The sequence below is a fragment of the Canis lupus genome, chromosome 7, assembly GCF_011100685.1.
Source record: "Canis lupus familiaris isolate Mischka breed German Shepherd chromosome 7, alternate assembly UU_Cfam_GSD_1.0, whole genome shotgun sequence".
NCBI lineage: Eukaryota > Metazoa > Chordata > Mammalia > Carnivora > Canidae > Canis > Canis lupus.
Window position 1 is genome coordinate 79,488,110 of NC_049228.1, and position 18,078 is coordinate 79,506,187.

The 18,078-nt window shown below is 37.9% G+C and overlaps 1 protein-coding gene across 6 annotated transcripts in view; it reads left to right on the forward strand.

Annotated features, from left to right (window-relative positions):
* Window positions 1–18,078, forward strand: part of DYM (dymeclin) — a 343,179-nt gene that overhangs the window by 104,825 nt on the left and 220,276 nt on the right. For all 6 annotated transcript variants that reach the window (XM_038543986.1, XM_038543991.1, XM_038543989.1 and 3 more), the window contains 2 exons: window positions 643–768; window positions 2,242–2,384. In XM_038543986.1, coding sequence (XP_038399914.1) covers window positions 643–768; window positions 2,242–2,384 — 269 coding nt within the window. The remainder of the gene's footprint in view (window positions 1–642; window positions 769–2,241; window positions 2,385–18,078) is intronic.

The following is an 18,078-nucleotide window of genomic DNA, read 5'->3' on the forward strand; positions in this document are numbered from 1 at the left end:
TATTCCTATTTGTGCTTTTGCTCAGCCAAAACTTTGTTTCCTTTTTATTTGATCTAAGATTTATTTCAGAAGGGGTTTAGAGACCTTTGGAGAAAAATGCTTATTAATAAAACAAGTATATGTATTCCCTGTCCATATTTTGCTGAACATGCAGACCTGGCCTAGAGGCAACAGACACTAGAGGTAGAGATGGAGGGTATACCATTGTCCTCGTTGTAAAGTGATTATCACCTTGGAAAGGCATTGTTTTCTCCCTTGCACTGGGACTTCAGTTTTGCAATCTGAATATTTGGTTCTGTGTTATAACTAAACAGGGATGAACATGGAGCTTTAGGGTGAATCTTCCAAAGCAGAACACTGCTGGTAACTATTTTCATTATACACTAACAGACCGGTCTTTCTGCAGGAGATGGGAACTGGAAAATAGGAAAGTAATGGGAAGCCTGACCCAAGTACAAGAACCAATGGCTGGGAAAGGGTTTCATATTTTTGCTCGATTTAATTTTTATGTTAAACACATTAGTATATGTAACCTAGAAACATGTTGAATATTTTGATTGAGTTTTTAAATGTACAGTTTATTTAGAAAACAATCCTGATTTTCAGAGGGATCATTATTCTGTTTATTTCCTGTTTCTCCAGAGATATTACATATGAAATCTCAGTTGAAGCTGTATCAACAATGGTGGTTTTTCTTTCTTGCCAACTCTTCCACAAGGAGGTTTTGCGACAGAGCATCAGTCACAAATATTTGATGCGAGGTCGATGGTATGTTCCTTTTTACATTTTTCTACTTACTTATTGTATAAATCTGTATTTCTTGTCTTGTCCCCTAACCTCACTGTTGTCCCAGCTGTCCTGCTAGATGTTTCCTTCTGTGACTCTGTCTGTACTCCAAACCCAATGCAGAAGGAGCCAAGTTCTGCTTTCCTCTTTAAACTGTCCCTCCTCTCTGCCCCTCTCATCCCCCTGGCTTTTTACCTTTTCCGGTGGTTTCTTTGTAGAACTGAAACTTTGAAGTCCTCCTCCTTCTTCTGCATCATTCTCTGCGTCTAAGCACTCATCCAGTCACGTCTGTCCACTGAACTTATTTTGACTCTTCCCCCTTCTTCCTGGTCCCGCTGAAACTACCACACCTCCACCCAGTTACCCTGCTTTTGGACGTGTCCAGCAGCCTCTTAGCTGACTGCTTCTGCTTTCATTTAGTCACAAATATGTATTGTGTGCTAGCATGTGCCAGGTGTGTGTGTGTGTGTGTGTGTGTGTGTGTGTGTGTGTGTGTGTATGGGGGCCTCTGCACTTGAGCAGAAGCTTACAGTCTCCTAACCGGGGGCTGTGAGTAGACACACACACACACACACACACACTCTCTCTCTCTCTCTCTCTCTCTCTCTTCTGCTGACACACTCTTCACAGAACTTGAGAATATAAAACAAATACAAATAAAGTAGCTTTGATTAAAATTCTCCAGGACAGGGAGGAGCTTGTCTTCTTCACATCCTTCTTGCTGCCTTGGTTATCTGTGCTATGCCTTCCTGCCCCCTTGATGGTACCTGTGGCACAGTCACAGAATCCTGTAAGGCTGGTCGGCACATACTGGAAAATCACCGGTAATGGAGAAGGTGCCTGAGCTTTGGCTCAGGAGTCTATTTCAGAGTTTTCTCTAGATTGCAGGAACTGATTTATCACTTTACTTTGTGGATACATATCCCTTTCCAGCTGTATTCTCTCCCTTCTCTTCTCTCCATGGCTTAAAAGCAAAGAGCGTTAACATTAAAAAAAAATTATGTACATACATATATGTATACATATATATAGTATGCATGCATAAATTGAATAATTTCATATTTAAAATGTATAGTCCTTTATATTATTGCTTTTTAATTCTTGCTTTTCCCTACTGATTCTTTGTTACTATCTCCCCTTGAGTACCAAGTACTGTATAATAAACTGAATTTATAATATCTCACCTGTTATACAGATTACCAGTAAGGTAACCGGAGCTCAAGAGTTGAAGTGATTTGACCAACAACTATGGCATAGAAACAGGAAAGCCAGAATTAAGCCTCAAGTCTGATCTCAAAGCCCAGTCTCCACTCTTATGTGATAGTGCCACATTTCTTTGAATTGTGCTAATGCCTTTTAATATTGACAGATTATATAGTTGGTATTTATCATTATACAAAATCAGGGACTTCCAAAACTCTGGGTTTGATTTCCTTCTTTCTTCTTTTTATGTAGTCTTCCATACACCAGCAAACTGGTGAAAACCTTATTGTATAACTTTATCAGACAAGAAAAGCCACCCCCTCCAGGAGCACATGTACTCTCGCAGCAGTCGGATGGAGGAGGACTGCTCTATGGACTCGCATCGGGAGTAGCAAGTAAGTCTAATCAGATTTCGTCAGTTCTTTGATGTAGACAGAGCTTGTCTAATTAGTCATAAGAAATTCTGTCCACTTGGCCACCACTACTGGCTCTGTGCAACTGGCTAAATGTGAAATACTGGAAGCAGTTTAAAATATTTTTTCCATTTAGTGCAGTGATCGATGCTGTGAAATGTTTGCAAATAATAGTTTGTTTCCACATAAGACACCATTTTTCAAGAATAATGTTTGTAAATATGCATATTGCATGAATGTTAGCTGTACAGTATAAATACAGTTAAGCTCTTGGAAACTTTTTACTGCATGTGCTTTATGAGGAAATCATGCTATTTTAGAGGCTTTATTGATTAGGATTTTACGTGACTAATTAGGTCTAGTGTTCTTGTTACACTCAATGTTTCATTTGTTCAGCAACAAATTAGCACATCTTGAAGAGTTTTTTTTATTAAATTCTGAAGTGACACAAATGTACGTTTTATCAGATTGGAAGCAGATTTCATTAACTACACAAAATCCTTTCCCACCAGATAGTAAAGCCTCACTTCTTCCTCATGGTGTTGGACACGAAGACCCGAAGAGTGGTGAGGGTAGCTCTCACTTTCCCTGTGTCACATGACGTCATAGAAACTGGACTTTTGCTTTATTCTGAAAGAGAAGCAAAAACCAGAGTGGTGCTTTGGCAGTTAAGGTTTGCACAAGTCCTCTCACTAGACTAGCAGTATATGCTGCACCATGTAGTGCAGTTGGGCTGGTTGCTACATGAAGCCAAGGCCCACAGCTAAATGAATGGTTGCGGCGTGCTTGCCACACTCATGGAGGAACATCAGTGTGACGTGAAAACGTAGTCCTGTTTGATAATGTACTAGGTAATGAGTCTTGGGAACATCTTTGGGTTAAGAGTCCTCTGTTGACTTTTGGAATTGATCTGTGGGCAAGGCTTTCTAGATTTGCCTTCCTCTGATTCTTTTAATATGATGGATTGAATTACATTTGTAATCCCCCATAGCTTTGTGTTTGGTGCTGAGCAGGTTCCCTAGAATGCCAGACCTGCATTCTGAAGAAATTCATTCTCTGATTTGCTCCTACCCACTGCCCTTGTTTCAGATGAGGAGGCTGTACCAGGCTTGCTCATTCATAGCCTCTGAAGGCAGCACAGCAATGGCTTCTTGTGTCTCATGGGAAGGCTTCATTAATTCATCAGCATTTTCTTTTTTTGATCATTAAACTGCTATAAGTATATAAAAGCTGAGTATTTTCCAATACTTTAGGATGGTTGAAGAGTTTTGGAAGGACATAGTATAAGTTCATTATTGCTTTCTTCAAAATAATGGCAATACTGTGCCCCCCCCCCCTTTTTTTAAGGACATAGATTCGTATTTAGTGTTTAGTTTTTCTTGGAGTTACATGTCTTCAGAAGAATGTCCAAGTGTGGTAATGTGGTGTCATCAGTACCAGGTACCAAAGAACTTTTAAACTTTAGATCTGTCCTACTTGGTTAGCAATGTATCAGAAGGAAGTCCCTTAATTTTTGTAGCTTCTAGTTTTGTCTATTGAATGAGAAGGTCAGGATAGATAATTGGTGAGAATATTTCCATATAACTTTCAATGATCCTATGGCCTTTTCCCTTACCATTAAAAAATTTAATATTCAAAATCTGGGGGAGATGGCAGTGAAAAAAATTTAGTATTAGTTAAGGACATTAAAGTAGACTTATGGGGGCACCTGGGTGGCTCAGTTAAGCATTTGACTTTGGCTCAGGTCATCGTCTTCCACCAAAAGATCTTCAAAAGTGATCACATAACTGTGCTCTCTCTGTCTCTCTCTAAAATAAAAATCTTTAAAAATTGAAAAAAGTAAAATGGACTTACGATTTTGAGTGTACTGTAGTCGCAAGACATTTTACTTAGCTTCTTATATCTTCATAAAAATGATCACAGGTATGAATCATGATAGAGTGATTATTCATTATTTCACAGTATGCGACTGAAAGGATTATGAAAAATAGCAAAAGGATATTCTCTTCCTAAAAAGCATAGCTATGTATTATGAGGGGAAAAGGGAAAAGTGGTCGTGTAATTTTGAATTAAGTTATTTTCTGTGAAAGTTAATCAGGTTGATAAGGAAATTTGACTTCAGTTGTGTGATCACTTTTGAAGATCTTTTGGTTGGTAGTTAAGGAATTTTCTTGCTTCAATATTGGCTTAATAAAAATATGATTTGGAAACTCCTTACTGAAAAAAAATATTCCAAAGCCAAATGTAGATTATAAACTCTTGGACTATATTTGCTTTCATTGGGACTGATTTTTTTCCAGAAACTCAATAGAAAACATTTCTTTTGATAAGCAGTATAAGTATGGTACATTTTGTTTGAATAATTTTCTTTGAAACAGAGTGCCTTATTTTGGAAAACTTTATAGTTTTGGATAGTGAAGTCTTATTGGCACTTGCAGGGGAAGAGGAGCTTCCTTGTTCTAGGCAAGGAGTGAATCACACATCTCAACCCTCCTAGGAGTTAGGCAAGGCCTTCTCCACTTCATTCTCATTTTTTCAGATATGTTTCTGGTTATTCTACTCGTTGTTTCCTAGACTATAGCAAAAGCTCTGTTACTCTTTACATACCTGATGCTCTCCCCCTTTCATGTCTTTCCTTGGATTTTCTCTTTTACTTAGAATCCTATTTCTTCCTCTCTGACTTTTTTCTGCCTGTTCGTCCGTTAAGGGCCATCTCAAATACCACCTTCTCCATGAAGACTTTCTTTTCTCTCCTAGCCAGATGTGTTTTTTTTTTTTTTTTTCCTGTGGCATACTTAACTCTACTTTGCATTCTGATTAGTCTGTGCAAACATCATTCTCCATACCTGGGCTCTATATACAACACAACAAAAACTAATATGTATATAACGCTTGAGAGTTTAGAGAGCACTTTCTGTTTATTTCACTTTATTCTCGTGGCAACCTTGTGTCAGATACATGATTTTACCTTTTTTATAATATGATCAATGAAGATAAGTTCCTAGTTGTTATTTTCTGATACGCCTTATGAAAGAGGTGATGTTGGTTTTTAAGCTCAGCTCCTTTGACTCTTACCCTTTGTTGTTTTCAGTGTGTCAGCTTGTGCTTGACTTATGTGAGCATGTCTGCTGCAGTTTCCAGCAGAGCACCTTACATCTGTGGACTGTCAGTAAATGCCTGGTGTATGTACTTTAATACCAAATGCTAATTTGTCTACACTCAAGATCTCAGTTTATAATATGTCTGTCATTTATTGAATGCCTGCTGTTTTCCATTCACTTTAATAGCTAACTTACATGGTTTAACCTACTCTTTATTTTTTTTTAACATTTTATTGTGGAAAATTTCAAAGATGGATAAAGGTAGAGAGATTGGTAGAATGACCATCTATATATAACCTGTTCTTAAGAATTATCAGCATTTTGCTAATTTTTTCTCATTTATCCATTTCTTGATCTTTTAAAAAAACCTTACTTGGAAATAAGTTCATACATGTATGAAAGTTCCAAAAATAAAAGTATTACAAAAAATTACATACTTTTATCCAGATTGATTTATTATTAACATTTTATCTTATTAGTTATGTGTCTGTACTGTATTCCTTCCCTTCTCTTTCATTCTACACACACACACACACACACACACACACACACATACACACAATTTTTTTAACCATTTGAGGATAAGTTACACGCATCACTGTGCATCATGGCTCCTTATCTCTAAATACTCGATTGTGTATTTCCTGAAAGGGCACATCTCTTATACAACCACAATACACCAGCACACTTACCAACTTCACTAAATTTAATATTCAACTACCTTTACAAACAAATGTTTATTTCTTTGTCAGTAAAGAAATGGGGATTTCCTTGGTATTTTAAAAACTACTTTATAGCATCATTTGTGTTGTACCAACATTGACTTTTTACGATTAGATGTTCTTGCAACTATGCTGCTATCAGTTTATCTATCTTAGACCAGCTGCTCCACCATGCAACACATTTACTTCCCCTTTCTGCTTATCATTGGTCCTGCAGCATGCAGGAGTGCTCAAATGATGTTTGAATAGAAGGTAGTAAATGAATTATTTATATATTTTAATAACCACTAGTAAGGTTTTTTTTTTGGTTTTGGGTTTTTTTTTTTTTTTTTTTTACAGTTAATGAGAGAAAGGAAAATTACTTGTATGGATTTTGTTCTTTTTAAAAAAATATTTTTATCAGATGTGTCAGGTGTGATTTATGTCTTTCACTGGAAATGGTTAGAATAAATTATACATTAATATATTACTTTACTGGGAATATCTGTAATACATGCCAGCAAGCCTCTTCATAATTTTGCAGTACAAGAAAAAATGGTTTCCTTCCTCGTCATAGCTTTTTAGTTAGATATTTCTCTAAAATGCTGGCAAAATGGAAAAAAACCTTCATGGTTTAGGAAAAAGTGCTATAGTTTTAATTAATATGATACTTTTTAATGAATTGTAGAATACCAAGATCAGGAGAAACAAGGATAAAGGTCATGCAGTGCTTTCCAAACATTAGTGGTCTACCTGGCATATTTTTTTTTTAAAATGCATATGCATATACTTACACCTTGAATTTCTGAGTCATTACACCTGTGCTTTGGCCAGGTCATGTACATTTTCAGTAAGCATACTGGTTGATTTGAGTATAGCTGGTGCATTTGAGGACCACTCACTCAGTCCGGGTCCCTCTCCAGTGCTTGGATCTGGTTTGCTGTGGGCCCATCATTACAGACAGTTGAGCCAGTTCTCTTACATACTGAGGAGTATATTGTGAGGCAGCTTTGATGGTTTCAACTGACTTCCTCTTGCATTCTCTTGTTTTTCTTTTTGTTACTGTCTTTATTGATTTCTGTTGCTCTATCAGTTTACCCAGTCTATCCTGAAGTCTGGCCATCTCTAATAGCACTCCAGCACGTAATGGATGGGAGCCCTAAACTCCTTGATTCTGGATACTGCATTAAAAAAAATTAACCTACACTAAAACCTCACTGACTCTTTTGACAGATAACATTCAGTTATTAGTTTTTGTTAGCTTGATCGTCTTGGTCTTTCCTATGCCTGTGGTTTAAGCCCTGTCTTCCCCTTTCAGGTGTTAACATACAACATTCAGTGTATCTCAAATATAGTTTTGTTAGGTGTGGCATGGTCCATAATTTCAGCTAATGATAAGATTTGTGCTTATTTTCAGCCCTGGATCATCATCAAACAAATATTTGGGGGCTTCCTCCTCTTTTCAGGGTGATGTCCTTGTCACCATATATATTTTTTTAATATTTTATTTATTTATTCATGAGAGACACAGACAAAGAGAGAGAGGCAGAGACACAGGCAGAGGGAGAAGCAGGCTCCATGCAGGGAGCCCGATGCGGGACTTGATCCAGGGACTCCAGGATCACACCCTGGACCGAAGGCAGGCGCTAAACCGCTGAGCCACCCAGGGATCCCCTTCCTTGTCACCATATTGAGACCGGATGGACACTGGTAATTCCTTTGTGGAAGGCAGGGTGTCTCTGTAGGTGGCACATGTCAAATAACAAAATTAATGTATCTAGGGGTTTTGTGACTTTTCTGCATAGACTGGATTTCTTTTCCTGGAGTCCCAGTGACGATTAGTTGTGAGGAGCAGTAGCCTGTTTTTCTAGGCAGCAGGCTTGAGAGTTAATGAGGATTCCCACAGTTTCCCAGGACTTTTAGGGCTTACCCCCAAGGATCTTCATGAAGCTGGAGCTCGTAGTCACCCAGTGGGAGGAGGTGCTGGCTAGGCCTCTAGTGAGTTCACACCAGGGCCCTTGGATTACACCACAAAGGACCTCTCAGCTGCCTTTTCTCTCATTCGTGGAAGACCTTGTGGATAAGGGTAGATTTCCAGAGCTTGATACTGAGAATCAGATGATTTGGGATGGAGTCCCAGCTTAGCATGGATCTTAGACAAATTTGATTAACTCTTTGAATCTCATTATTCCTACTTTATAAAGCTGATGAATAAGACTTTTTTGGTACCAGGTTATTGTGAAGAATAAGATGTATATAAAATCACTTGTCAAATGATACATCTATCCTCATGTAAATAACTTTTTCTTTAATCTGCATTGAAGCCCTGCTGCTTCTTGTTAAAATCAAAATAATTTTTAAAAGAAAATAAATTTAATTAGATGAAGTGAGTGATCAGAGAATCTCTGATAAACTTACATAAGACAGTGTAAAAATTTAAGAGAATATCTTTTTGGTCTGTTTAAACTTTAAAATTTATGTAAAAAATGTTTTGAAACACCAGCCATGTTTTTGCTGTTTGTCCAATTGGCTTTTCGTTTTATGTGGTGCAAAATTTGGCCAATGACAGTCAGAAAGGAAAATTTGATTGTTAGATAGATACTGCCCACAAGGGATTTCTCCTTGCTTCCTAAATGAATTTGCCTTAACAATAATTGCTATGATACTATTTCTTTTTCACTAATTTAACTGAAAGGATTATACTTTTTTTTTTATAGTTTATGAAATTAGCCGAAGATTTTAGTACAAAAAGACTTGATGCTGACCTAACTTGAATTATTATAATAAATATTCCAAACGTTCAACTAATTAAAGATATCAGTAGTATTGGTAGTCTTAGTTACAGTTTGTAAAGCAATTGATACTTAATTCTTTAATCTGTGAGCATATCGCCTCCCCTGTTAAAGATGTTCTGCAAAGCAAATGACTGACCCTTACCTCTCTGATTGTGATGGGATGGAGCAGGGTGTCTAGTGGTGACAAATAGATCACCTTGCTGTAACAAAATACCGTAGCCTGGATGGCTTGGACAACAGATATTTATTTGTTTCAGCACCAGAGGCTTGAAAAATCTAAGAGCAAGGTGCTGGCATATTTAGTTCTTGGTGAGGGCCCTCTGTCAGGCTTGCAGATGGTCAAGTTGTATTTTCACGAGGTGGAGAGAGAAAGCTCTAATGTCTCTTCCTCTTCTTATTAGGGCATTAATCCTAACATGAGGGTTCCACCCTCATAACCTAATCAGACCTAATCTAGACCTAATCACCTCCCAAAGGCTTCACCTTCTGTTACCATCACACTGGGGGTTAGGGCCTTGATACATGAATTTTAGGATACCTTCAGTTCATAATAGGTATTAAGTAGGTCATGCTGCAATTTACCTCATTGAAATTCTGTGTGGGAGGCCACTGGTCTCTGGTAGGACGATAGCTAAGGAATCTTTCAGTGCTAGTCATTCGTTTTTTTAAACCACAATCCTGCTTATGGTGTGGCCAAAGTAGATCACTCACAGCCTATTCCTGCCTCACCAGTGTGTGTGTGTGTGTGAGAGAAAGGGCATTCCAGAATGTATAAGGAGCCCTTCCAAAAATAATTCCGTGATAGAAACATTATTTTTGGATGCCTGGCTAGCTCAGTCAGTAGAGCATGTGACTCTTGATCTTGGGATTATAAATTCAAGCTCCACATTGCAGGTAGAGATTACCTAAAAATAAAATTTTAACAACAACAACCACCACCCAGAAAGAGATTGTTTCCTTTTCTGATTGTGGAGGCTTCCATTTACATTGACCTTTGAGGGACTGGCTCTAGATTTTGATAATTGAAATTATGGAAGAGGAGCAAGTGTGAGACTGGTTCTTGGTATCAGGCAGCCCCAGAACAAATGGCAGCTCCGTAGTCTTTCAACTAGGTGTTCTTGGGCTGGTTAACCTCTTAGTGACTAGGATTGGTCATAGTAAAATGAGGATAATGCATGCCTTCCTTTGTAGGACTGTGAGGTGATCAAATGAGAAGTGTAGGAGAGAGCCAGGCACCTAGCAGGTACACAAGAACAGTCACCGTTAGTAACAGATATTGCAAAGGAATATTTAAAAGATGACTTTTGTTTAAAAAATTGTTTTGAGAAAAGCCAATGATTTTATAGTGATTTAGAAGTTTACTCCGATTTCTAATGTAAATAAATTACGAAAATATCTGCTATTTGGTTTATAGCAGAGACTTCAGATAGTCACAAAGAATTATTGATTATGTTGAATAATATTATGAGAAAGAAAAGCATAACATTTATTTAGGTTTTTTTTTTTGATACTATCCTTCTTTGACCTTGTCTTTTCTTACATTTTCAAGCTTTTTAATTGCCCCTGATGTCTAAAAAAAGAGTGAAGCAAGGAAGGGTTGACCTTGAACTTTCTTGTGTTTTTTTTTTTTCTTTATAAGACAAAGCTGTAATGTGATTATAACTGAGTATTTAATGATTTTTAAAGAGCCAACCCTAATTAAATGTGTTCTGCCAAACTGCACTTTCCATCACAAGTACGAGGTTTTACACAATAACTTCTGATATATGGCTTTTCCATTTGAATGAGCCATCAAAAATGTTTTTTTTCCTTTGCTTGCGGTGGTGGGTGTCCCAGCCAAATTATAAGGCCAAAGTCGTGATTATTTGTTTAGGCAAATGCTTTAGTAGAGAAATTAATAAAGTAGAATTTGAAGATTAAAACTCCTATCTCTTACCAGTTACTTTTATTGATAAAGTTACTGAATTCATTATGAAAGGTATGCTGTGCGGTAGTTGTAATTTATTTTATGTGATGGTTATTTTTCTGTTCAGTTTTGACTTTTTCTGGGCTGACTCACTAAGAAAAACTGCAGTAAGAGAAAAAGTATGTGGCACTCAGAAACAGGCATAGATGTGAAAACATTTCTAATTAAAGCACTTTGAACTTTCAGAAAAAGAAAGTGCTTTATAAACAATAATTATATTCTCAGTTCATTTTTACTTGGAATGATTTGGTAGATTTATATACCAGGTGAAAGAATGGCTTTTTCCTCCTCCTTTATTTTCAGGGCTGAACTAATTTTGTGACTTATAAAATAGAGTTAATTTCAATTTGCTGGTTCCTTGGAGAGGTTCCTTGCAGGGATACATGGAGCATTTAGATTAGTATCAGCAACCTCAAATGCCCGTATTTAGTTGTAGAGTAGTAACACAAGCTATTTCACTTTTAATTGCTCCCTGAAAAAAGTATTATTTCAGATTTTAGACCTACCGAAAGGTGTTTACCAAATGATACTCATAAGAAGTAATATAGTGTCAAAATAACAGTTTTGACATCTCTTTTATCCTCATAATTTGCTGACAGCTCTTCCTCAGGCAGTTTCCAGAAATGGCTTTGAAAGTCAGTATGCCAGCCCTCTCCACTCATTTCCTTCTCAACAGATTGGAAGGGAAGATTGAGGCCTCTTTTATGCTACATATAGTTGGGAAACAAATTCATTCATATTCACCAGGAAGATTGTAGAATAAAGCAGTCAACTTCAGATGAACTCTTAGGAATACATTTCTAAGGCTTGCAATAAGTGTTGTTTATTTGGCACTGATTTAATCTGTTTTTGAGACTTTTATGACATAATTTATTGTATTGTGGAATTCTAAAGTATTAAAGATTTTTACAATAAAAATAAAATTGTGGAATTCCAGTTTTTTGAGAGGGTAAATCTTAATGTGAAAAGTGTAGCATTTAAAATGGTTTGCTTTAAAATGGTTAAATTTTATCACAGTCAAGTGAGCGTAACTTTTATGAAGCAACTGTTTTAATTTACATTAATTTCAAGATGAATGTTGGAATAAAATTAGAGGCTGATCTATTCAAGGTTACTTGCTGATAGAATTTGTGAATGGTATTATACCAATTATATTTGAGACCACCTTTTACATGAATAAATAATATTTTAAAGTTTAGCATATGCGTGATTTAGAAACTCCCTTTTAAAATGTTTCTGCAGCTTCGAAATGCATTAATAAAATAAGCTACAGTGATGGGTGAATGAATATAGGGATGCATAGATGGATAGAGATGTTATCACAAATGTAGCAAATGTTCACATAATATCTAGGTGCTTAGTGTATGGATATTCATTATATAATTCTTGAATTTCCTGTATGTTTGACAGTTTTTATAATAAAATGTTGGGGAAAGAATAGAATCACTAGGAGGATGAATTAGTGTTGTACATTTCAGCTTGCACAGTAACAAACTGTCTCTTCGCTCCTGAGCCTTCTAGGATTGCTAGGTAAGATTCTGAGGAATCTGGGGTAGGCCAGAGACCTGTATTCAAACTCTTACTGTAAGTTAATTATCCCTATAACCTTGTGAAAGTTTTGTATCTCTCTGAGCCTTTCCCTGTTTATAAAAATGGAATGATGGTTCCTTGCAGAATTATGGTATCTCTTCCTTTTTCCTTCTCTTATACTTGTTTATAGTCTTTGTGAGCCAGACCCTGGTCCTAGAAGACTCACTGAATCCAGTCGGATGAATAGTGGGGAGCCAAGGGAAGATACCATTCATTGTGGTGCCTAGGAGTCTCCAGACTCACTTCTGTAAGCCATCGGGGTCCTGTGCTTGACAGAGGCCAGGCAAAAGAAAGAGACAGAGAAAAGCTAGGCATCTTCCTCTGTAGGATAGCGAGTTGGAAGCTTTTGGCATCAGGAAGATGGAAGCTGGAAACCGGGCCTTGCTTTCTACCAGTTGTGTCACTTTGATTAAGTTACTTAACTTCATTGAACCCTAATTTCCTCAGTTTAAGAATGGAACTTAGAATATCTTTACCCTGTGGGCTTTTGTTATATTTAAATAACATATATATGACAAATAGTGAATAAGTGTCCAGAACATGATAAATGCTGAACATACCATTTACCATTTATCTTTCTCATCTTTCCTCCCCTCTGACCTCTGTCAATTTCTTTAGTTTTCCTAACACCTTATGTATTTTTGTCTTACATGTTTCTTATTCCCCCAGCCTTTCTGCTTAAAAATTAAGATAATTTTCTCCCTTTGCCTAGATGATTGAAAAGAATGATAAACACATCTAGCAGCATCCTCCTTAACATCCTTAACCATCCTCAAATTGGAAGCCTAGCTAACCAGCAGTCCCATTTTTTGGGCAATTTGGTGCAAAAGCAAGGCAAGTTGAGATAATTTTGCAATTAAAAATTTCGTGGGATCCCTGGGTGGCGCAGCGGTTTGGCGCCTGCCTTTGGCCCAGGGCGCGATCCTGGAGACCCGGGATCGAATCCCACATCGGGCTCCTGGTGCGTGGAGCCTGCTTCTCCCTCTGCCTGTGTCTCTGCCTCTCTCTCTTTCTCTCTGTGTGACTATCATAAATAAATAAAAATTAAAAAAAAAAAAAAATTAAAAAAAAAAAAATTTCGTAAGTCGCTGGATCACCTATGGATTGAGGGTAGATGTTGGCACATTTTTAACTTGTCTTTTAAAAAGTCTTTCCAGGGGATCCCTGGGTGGCTCAGCAGTTGAGTGTCTGCCTTCAGCTCAGGGCATGATCCTTGGGGTCCTGGGATCGAGTCCTGCATCGGGCTCCCTGCAGGGAGCCTGCTTCTCCCTCTGCCTGTGTCTCTGCCTCTCTCTCTCTCAGTATCTTTCATGAACAAATAAATAAAATCTTAAAAAAAAAGTCTTTCTAATAATACTTCCTCTGCCTTTTTGATGTTAGTCAATTCTTAGCCCTCAGTTTGTTTATGTTAGAAAGTAGAGGGAGACTGACAGATACCAGCTTTAAGAAAGGAGGTCTTTTTTTTTTTTTTAAGATTTTATTTACTCATGAGAGACACAGAGAGAGAGGCAGAGACATAGGCAGAGAGAAAAGCAGGATCCATGCAGGGAGCCCGATGTGGGACTCCATCCCAGGACTCCAGGATCATGCCCTGGGCTAAGGGCAGGCACTCAACTGCTGAGCCACCCAGGTATCCCAAGAGAGGAGGTCTTTTCAACAGTAATTATTATAAAGTATAAAGCTTTCCATGGAATATTTCTAAAAGTGAAAATAATTTTGCCTACGTACATATTTATATTGCTCACGGGATGGTGCTGTTTGAGTAAACAACAGTTTGTGGGGTTTAATCTATTGTTTACTTTTCGAGATGATTTCTAGACTGTCCCGGTGTGCTCTGCTACCGCAGGAGCCTTCCTACCCAAGCAAGAAGCCATTGGAACCATGGTTGTATCTGCTAGCCAGCCATCCCACCAGAAGTAGAAAGAAAAATGGCTTTTCTCTTCTTTTCCCCTTCCCATCTCCTGCCAGTGTCTCCCACTGTCTGCTCTAATCTGAAGCCAGCAGGCAAAGGAGTTTGGAAAATAAGAGCTTGCAGACCTTGACCTCCTGCACTACAGATCATAGATGAGATGAGTGGAAATGAGAGCAAACAGATAGTAAGTGACTACCAGTGTGATCCTTATTTTACCGAGGTTATTTAATTTTCCTAAAGTCACACAGCCAGTAGTTGGTGAGACTGGGCTTCAAAACTATGTGTGGTTTCAGAGCCAATGATGTTTTCGTGATACCATCTATCTTTGTCCATATTGTGTGCCGTGTGTGTGTGAGATATATATGCCCGTGTGTGTTCATAAAAATCTTTAAGACATTACTGCACAGAGAGCATTAGAAGTAATGAATATTTAAACAGATAAGCAAAATTCTACTGTGTAACAAATCAACAGTTTCTGTTTTTTCTCATTCTTTATCAGTCCATATCCCTTTGTATGTATATATATTCTCATACAGAAAATTAAATGCTACAGTAGGAGATATCTAATATGTGCAAATAATACCAAATTTTATTTTGTCATTAGGGCACATTATGAAAATAAAATAGCATTTCTATATGCCTGAGAAGTTTGATTCCTTAAGGAGGAAAGGTACAATTTAAATCCAAGTGATGACTTTTGCTAATTTCATTCCTGACTTGGTCAGATCAGGAAGCAGGCAGATCCTTGCTCTACAACAGCCAAAGTTATTTACCTCCTCCTTTGCTGTATAATTAGTAAAACATGCTTTGAGGCATCCTGTTGCTTTTTTTTTTTTTTTTTTTAAAGGATGTCTAGGGTAAATAGCCTACTCTTAATTTCTGTTCAGGTCATGATCTCAGGGTCCTGGGATCAAGCCCTGCATTTGGCTCCACGTGAGAATCTGCTTGAGATTTTCTCTCCCTATTTCCCACTGCCTTGCCGCCATGTGTGTGCACGTTCTCTCTCTCTCTCTCTCTCAAATAAATTAATAAATCTTTATTTTTTTAAAGATTTTATTCATGAGAGACACAGAGAGAGAGGCAGAGACACAGGCAGAGGGAGAAGCAGGCTCCACGCAGGGAGCCTGATGCAGGACCTGATCCCGGGACCACGGGACCATGCTCTGAGCCGAAGGCAGACCCCCAACCACTGAGCCACCCAGGTGTCCCAGTAAATCTTTCAAAACAGCAAAAAAAAGGATGTCTTGGTGTCTTGGTAAGAGTACTGGTGTTTCTGCCAGTTCTTATGTTGTTTATAAAGCTCACTGGTTTTTCTGGACACAGTTGTATCCCCTGAGCTAAGTTATAGAAAGGGCTCAAAAAGGCAGGGTATGTCAGGCAAACTAGCTGTTCCCTCATCTCAAGTAGAAGGGGCATATTTAGGGGACATTGCAAAGGATTTATTCAAATACAGTATGACACTGACTGCTAGTTGGTCTCCTTCCCTGTTGTAGCTGGCTACATGGATGCCAAAAGTAGATCACATTTCTCAGAACCTTTTGTTATCCATGTATGGTCTTTGTTTTGGCTAAGGTAATCAGAAGTGATATGGGCAGACTTGCAGGTAGAGTTCTTAAAGAGAATGCATGTACTTATCTCTGTCCTGGTGATTTGAATGAAAATGTGATGGCTGGAGCTGGTTTAGCCATGTTGGACCATGAGTAAACTTAGGAATGCAGACCATAGGTAGTGGGGCGACAAGAGAACATCATGGAGCCAAATGTAAGCTCTGCTGTACCTACTTTTATACTTTTATTGAAGCCAATTATTACATAGGTCTGTTACTTGTGACTTACCCTAATCCTAATTTACACTTGGGTGACAATGTACAGTGGATGAAGATAAGGCAGTAGTATCATAAACTAGCTTTCTGGGATGGGTTATTTGTAGGAGTTATCATCAAAACCCAACAGTAGGATCAACTAGAGCCATGTATTTCTCCCTCTCTGGATACCACTTTTTGTGCCCATTCCCCCAGAATTTTTGCTGTACCCTTCACAAACTATAGCATTTTTAAAAATATTTCTTCTCTTTTGAGAAGGGAGAGAGGCAGAAAGAGAGAAGGATAAAAGGAGAGGGAGAGAGAACTTTAAGCAGACTCTACACCCAGCATGGAGCTTAGCATGGAGCCTGAGATCACAACCTAGCCAAAATCAAGAGTTGGAGGCCTAACCGACAGAGCCACCCAGGTGCCCCACAGACCTAGCATTAAAGTTGAGAGTGTAAGAAAGAGCAAAACAAAAAGATTTTTGCTGTTAAACAGATTTGAATTCTGCCAATCATAGTAATTCATGCATTGTTGAGATACTAATAGGCTTTTAAGCCTAGTTATAATAGCTGAGGCAAATGAGTATATAACCTTAAGGATGTAGGAGTTTGTCAGAAGCCAGTTGGCACACACTCAGGTTTTATATTTTATCTTATAAATTAATGCATGTGTAAGTTATGCTTTAGTGAGCACATCCAGGTTTGTTTCATTTCTATAAGATGGAATTATATGCCAGTTCATTGACTTAACTTCCTTGAAATCTTTGTGTGAAATTAATAGTTCAGGAGAAAAAGAACACAACATGTCTATTTTCTGACTTTGCTTATTCCTAGCACATTGTGGACCATTCCAAGAGTTCATGCATCCCAGTTGGAAAAGTAGCAGATATGTGATTTGAGCCTCATGGCATTTCTTAGCACACTGGATTTTTCTTTCTGTCTGGAGTGGTGTGATATGTTGCAAAAGCCTGAAACCTGTATTTAACCCTGCTAGTTGTGTGACCTGGGAGTGTTTGTGGAGATCATTAAAACTTTGCTTTCTGGTAGCTTTTGTGATCAGCAGTTTTATCTTGTTGTGTTTATGTCTCTGCTGTTCTCTTTACTTCTGAAATTACTGTCACTCAGATACTAGACCTTCTCATTCTGTTCTTCGAATCTCTTTCTTTCCCTTAGAATGTTTCTTTGCATTCAGATAATTTCAGATTTATCTTTTAGTTCACTAATTTTCCTGTTTGATCTTCTGTGAGATCTGTTCATTGAAGCTTTCTAATGTTGGAATTATAATGTAGGTACAATGATGTGCAAAATTTTAAATGTTCAACTTCATGCAGATTTAAGTGCGAGATTGAATAAGGTGAGACCTGGTTAGTTGTTGTTTCAAGAATCATTTAGGTGGGGTGGTGTTTAGAAAGCTAATTACGGTGGGTTGAGGGGAACGTGAAAGTCAGAGCATAGGCAGATAAATAAGGCAGCGAAGGAGACATGGATTCTAGAGAGGATTTATTTATCTATTTATTTATGAATGAATGAAATGGCACAGTGTGTTTGCATACCATGATAGAAATTTTCATGGAGGTTACATTCTATCAGAGATGGAGAAATTGATACTCCCACAGATAAGAGAGGGGTTATTTCATTCCTTTTATAACAGGAGTGAAGGCAGAGTATGTCCATGTTGATGCAGATGGGTTTGTAGATCTTAAGGTGGAAACACAAGGGAATTCTCTGAATTAGTCTGTGGGAGCAAGCTGAGCTTGGAGATTGAGGATTGTTAGAGATGGCAAAGAGAGAGCTCTAAGGGAATG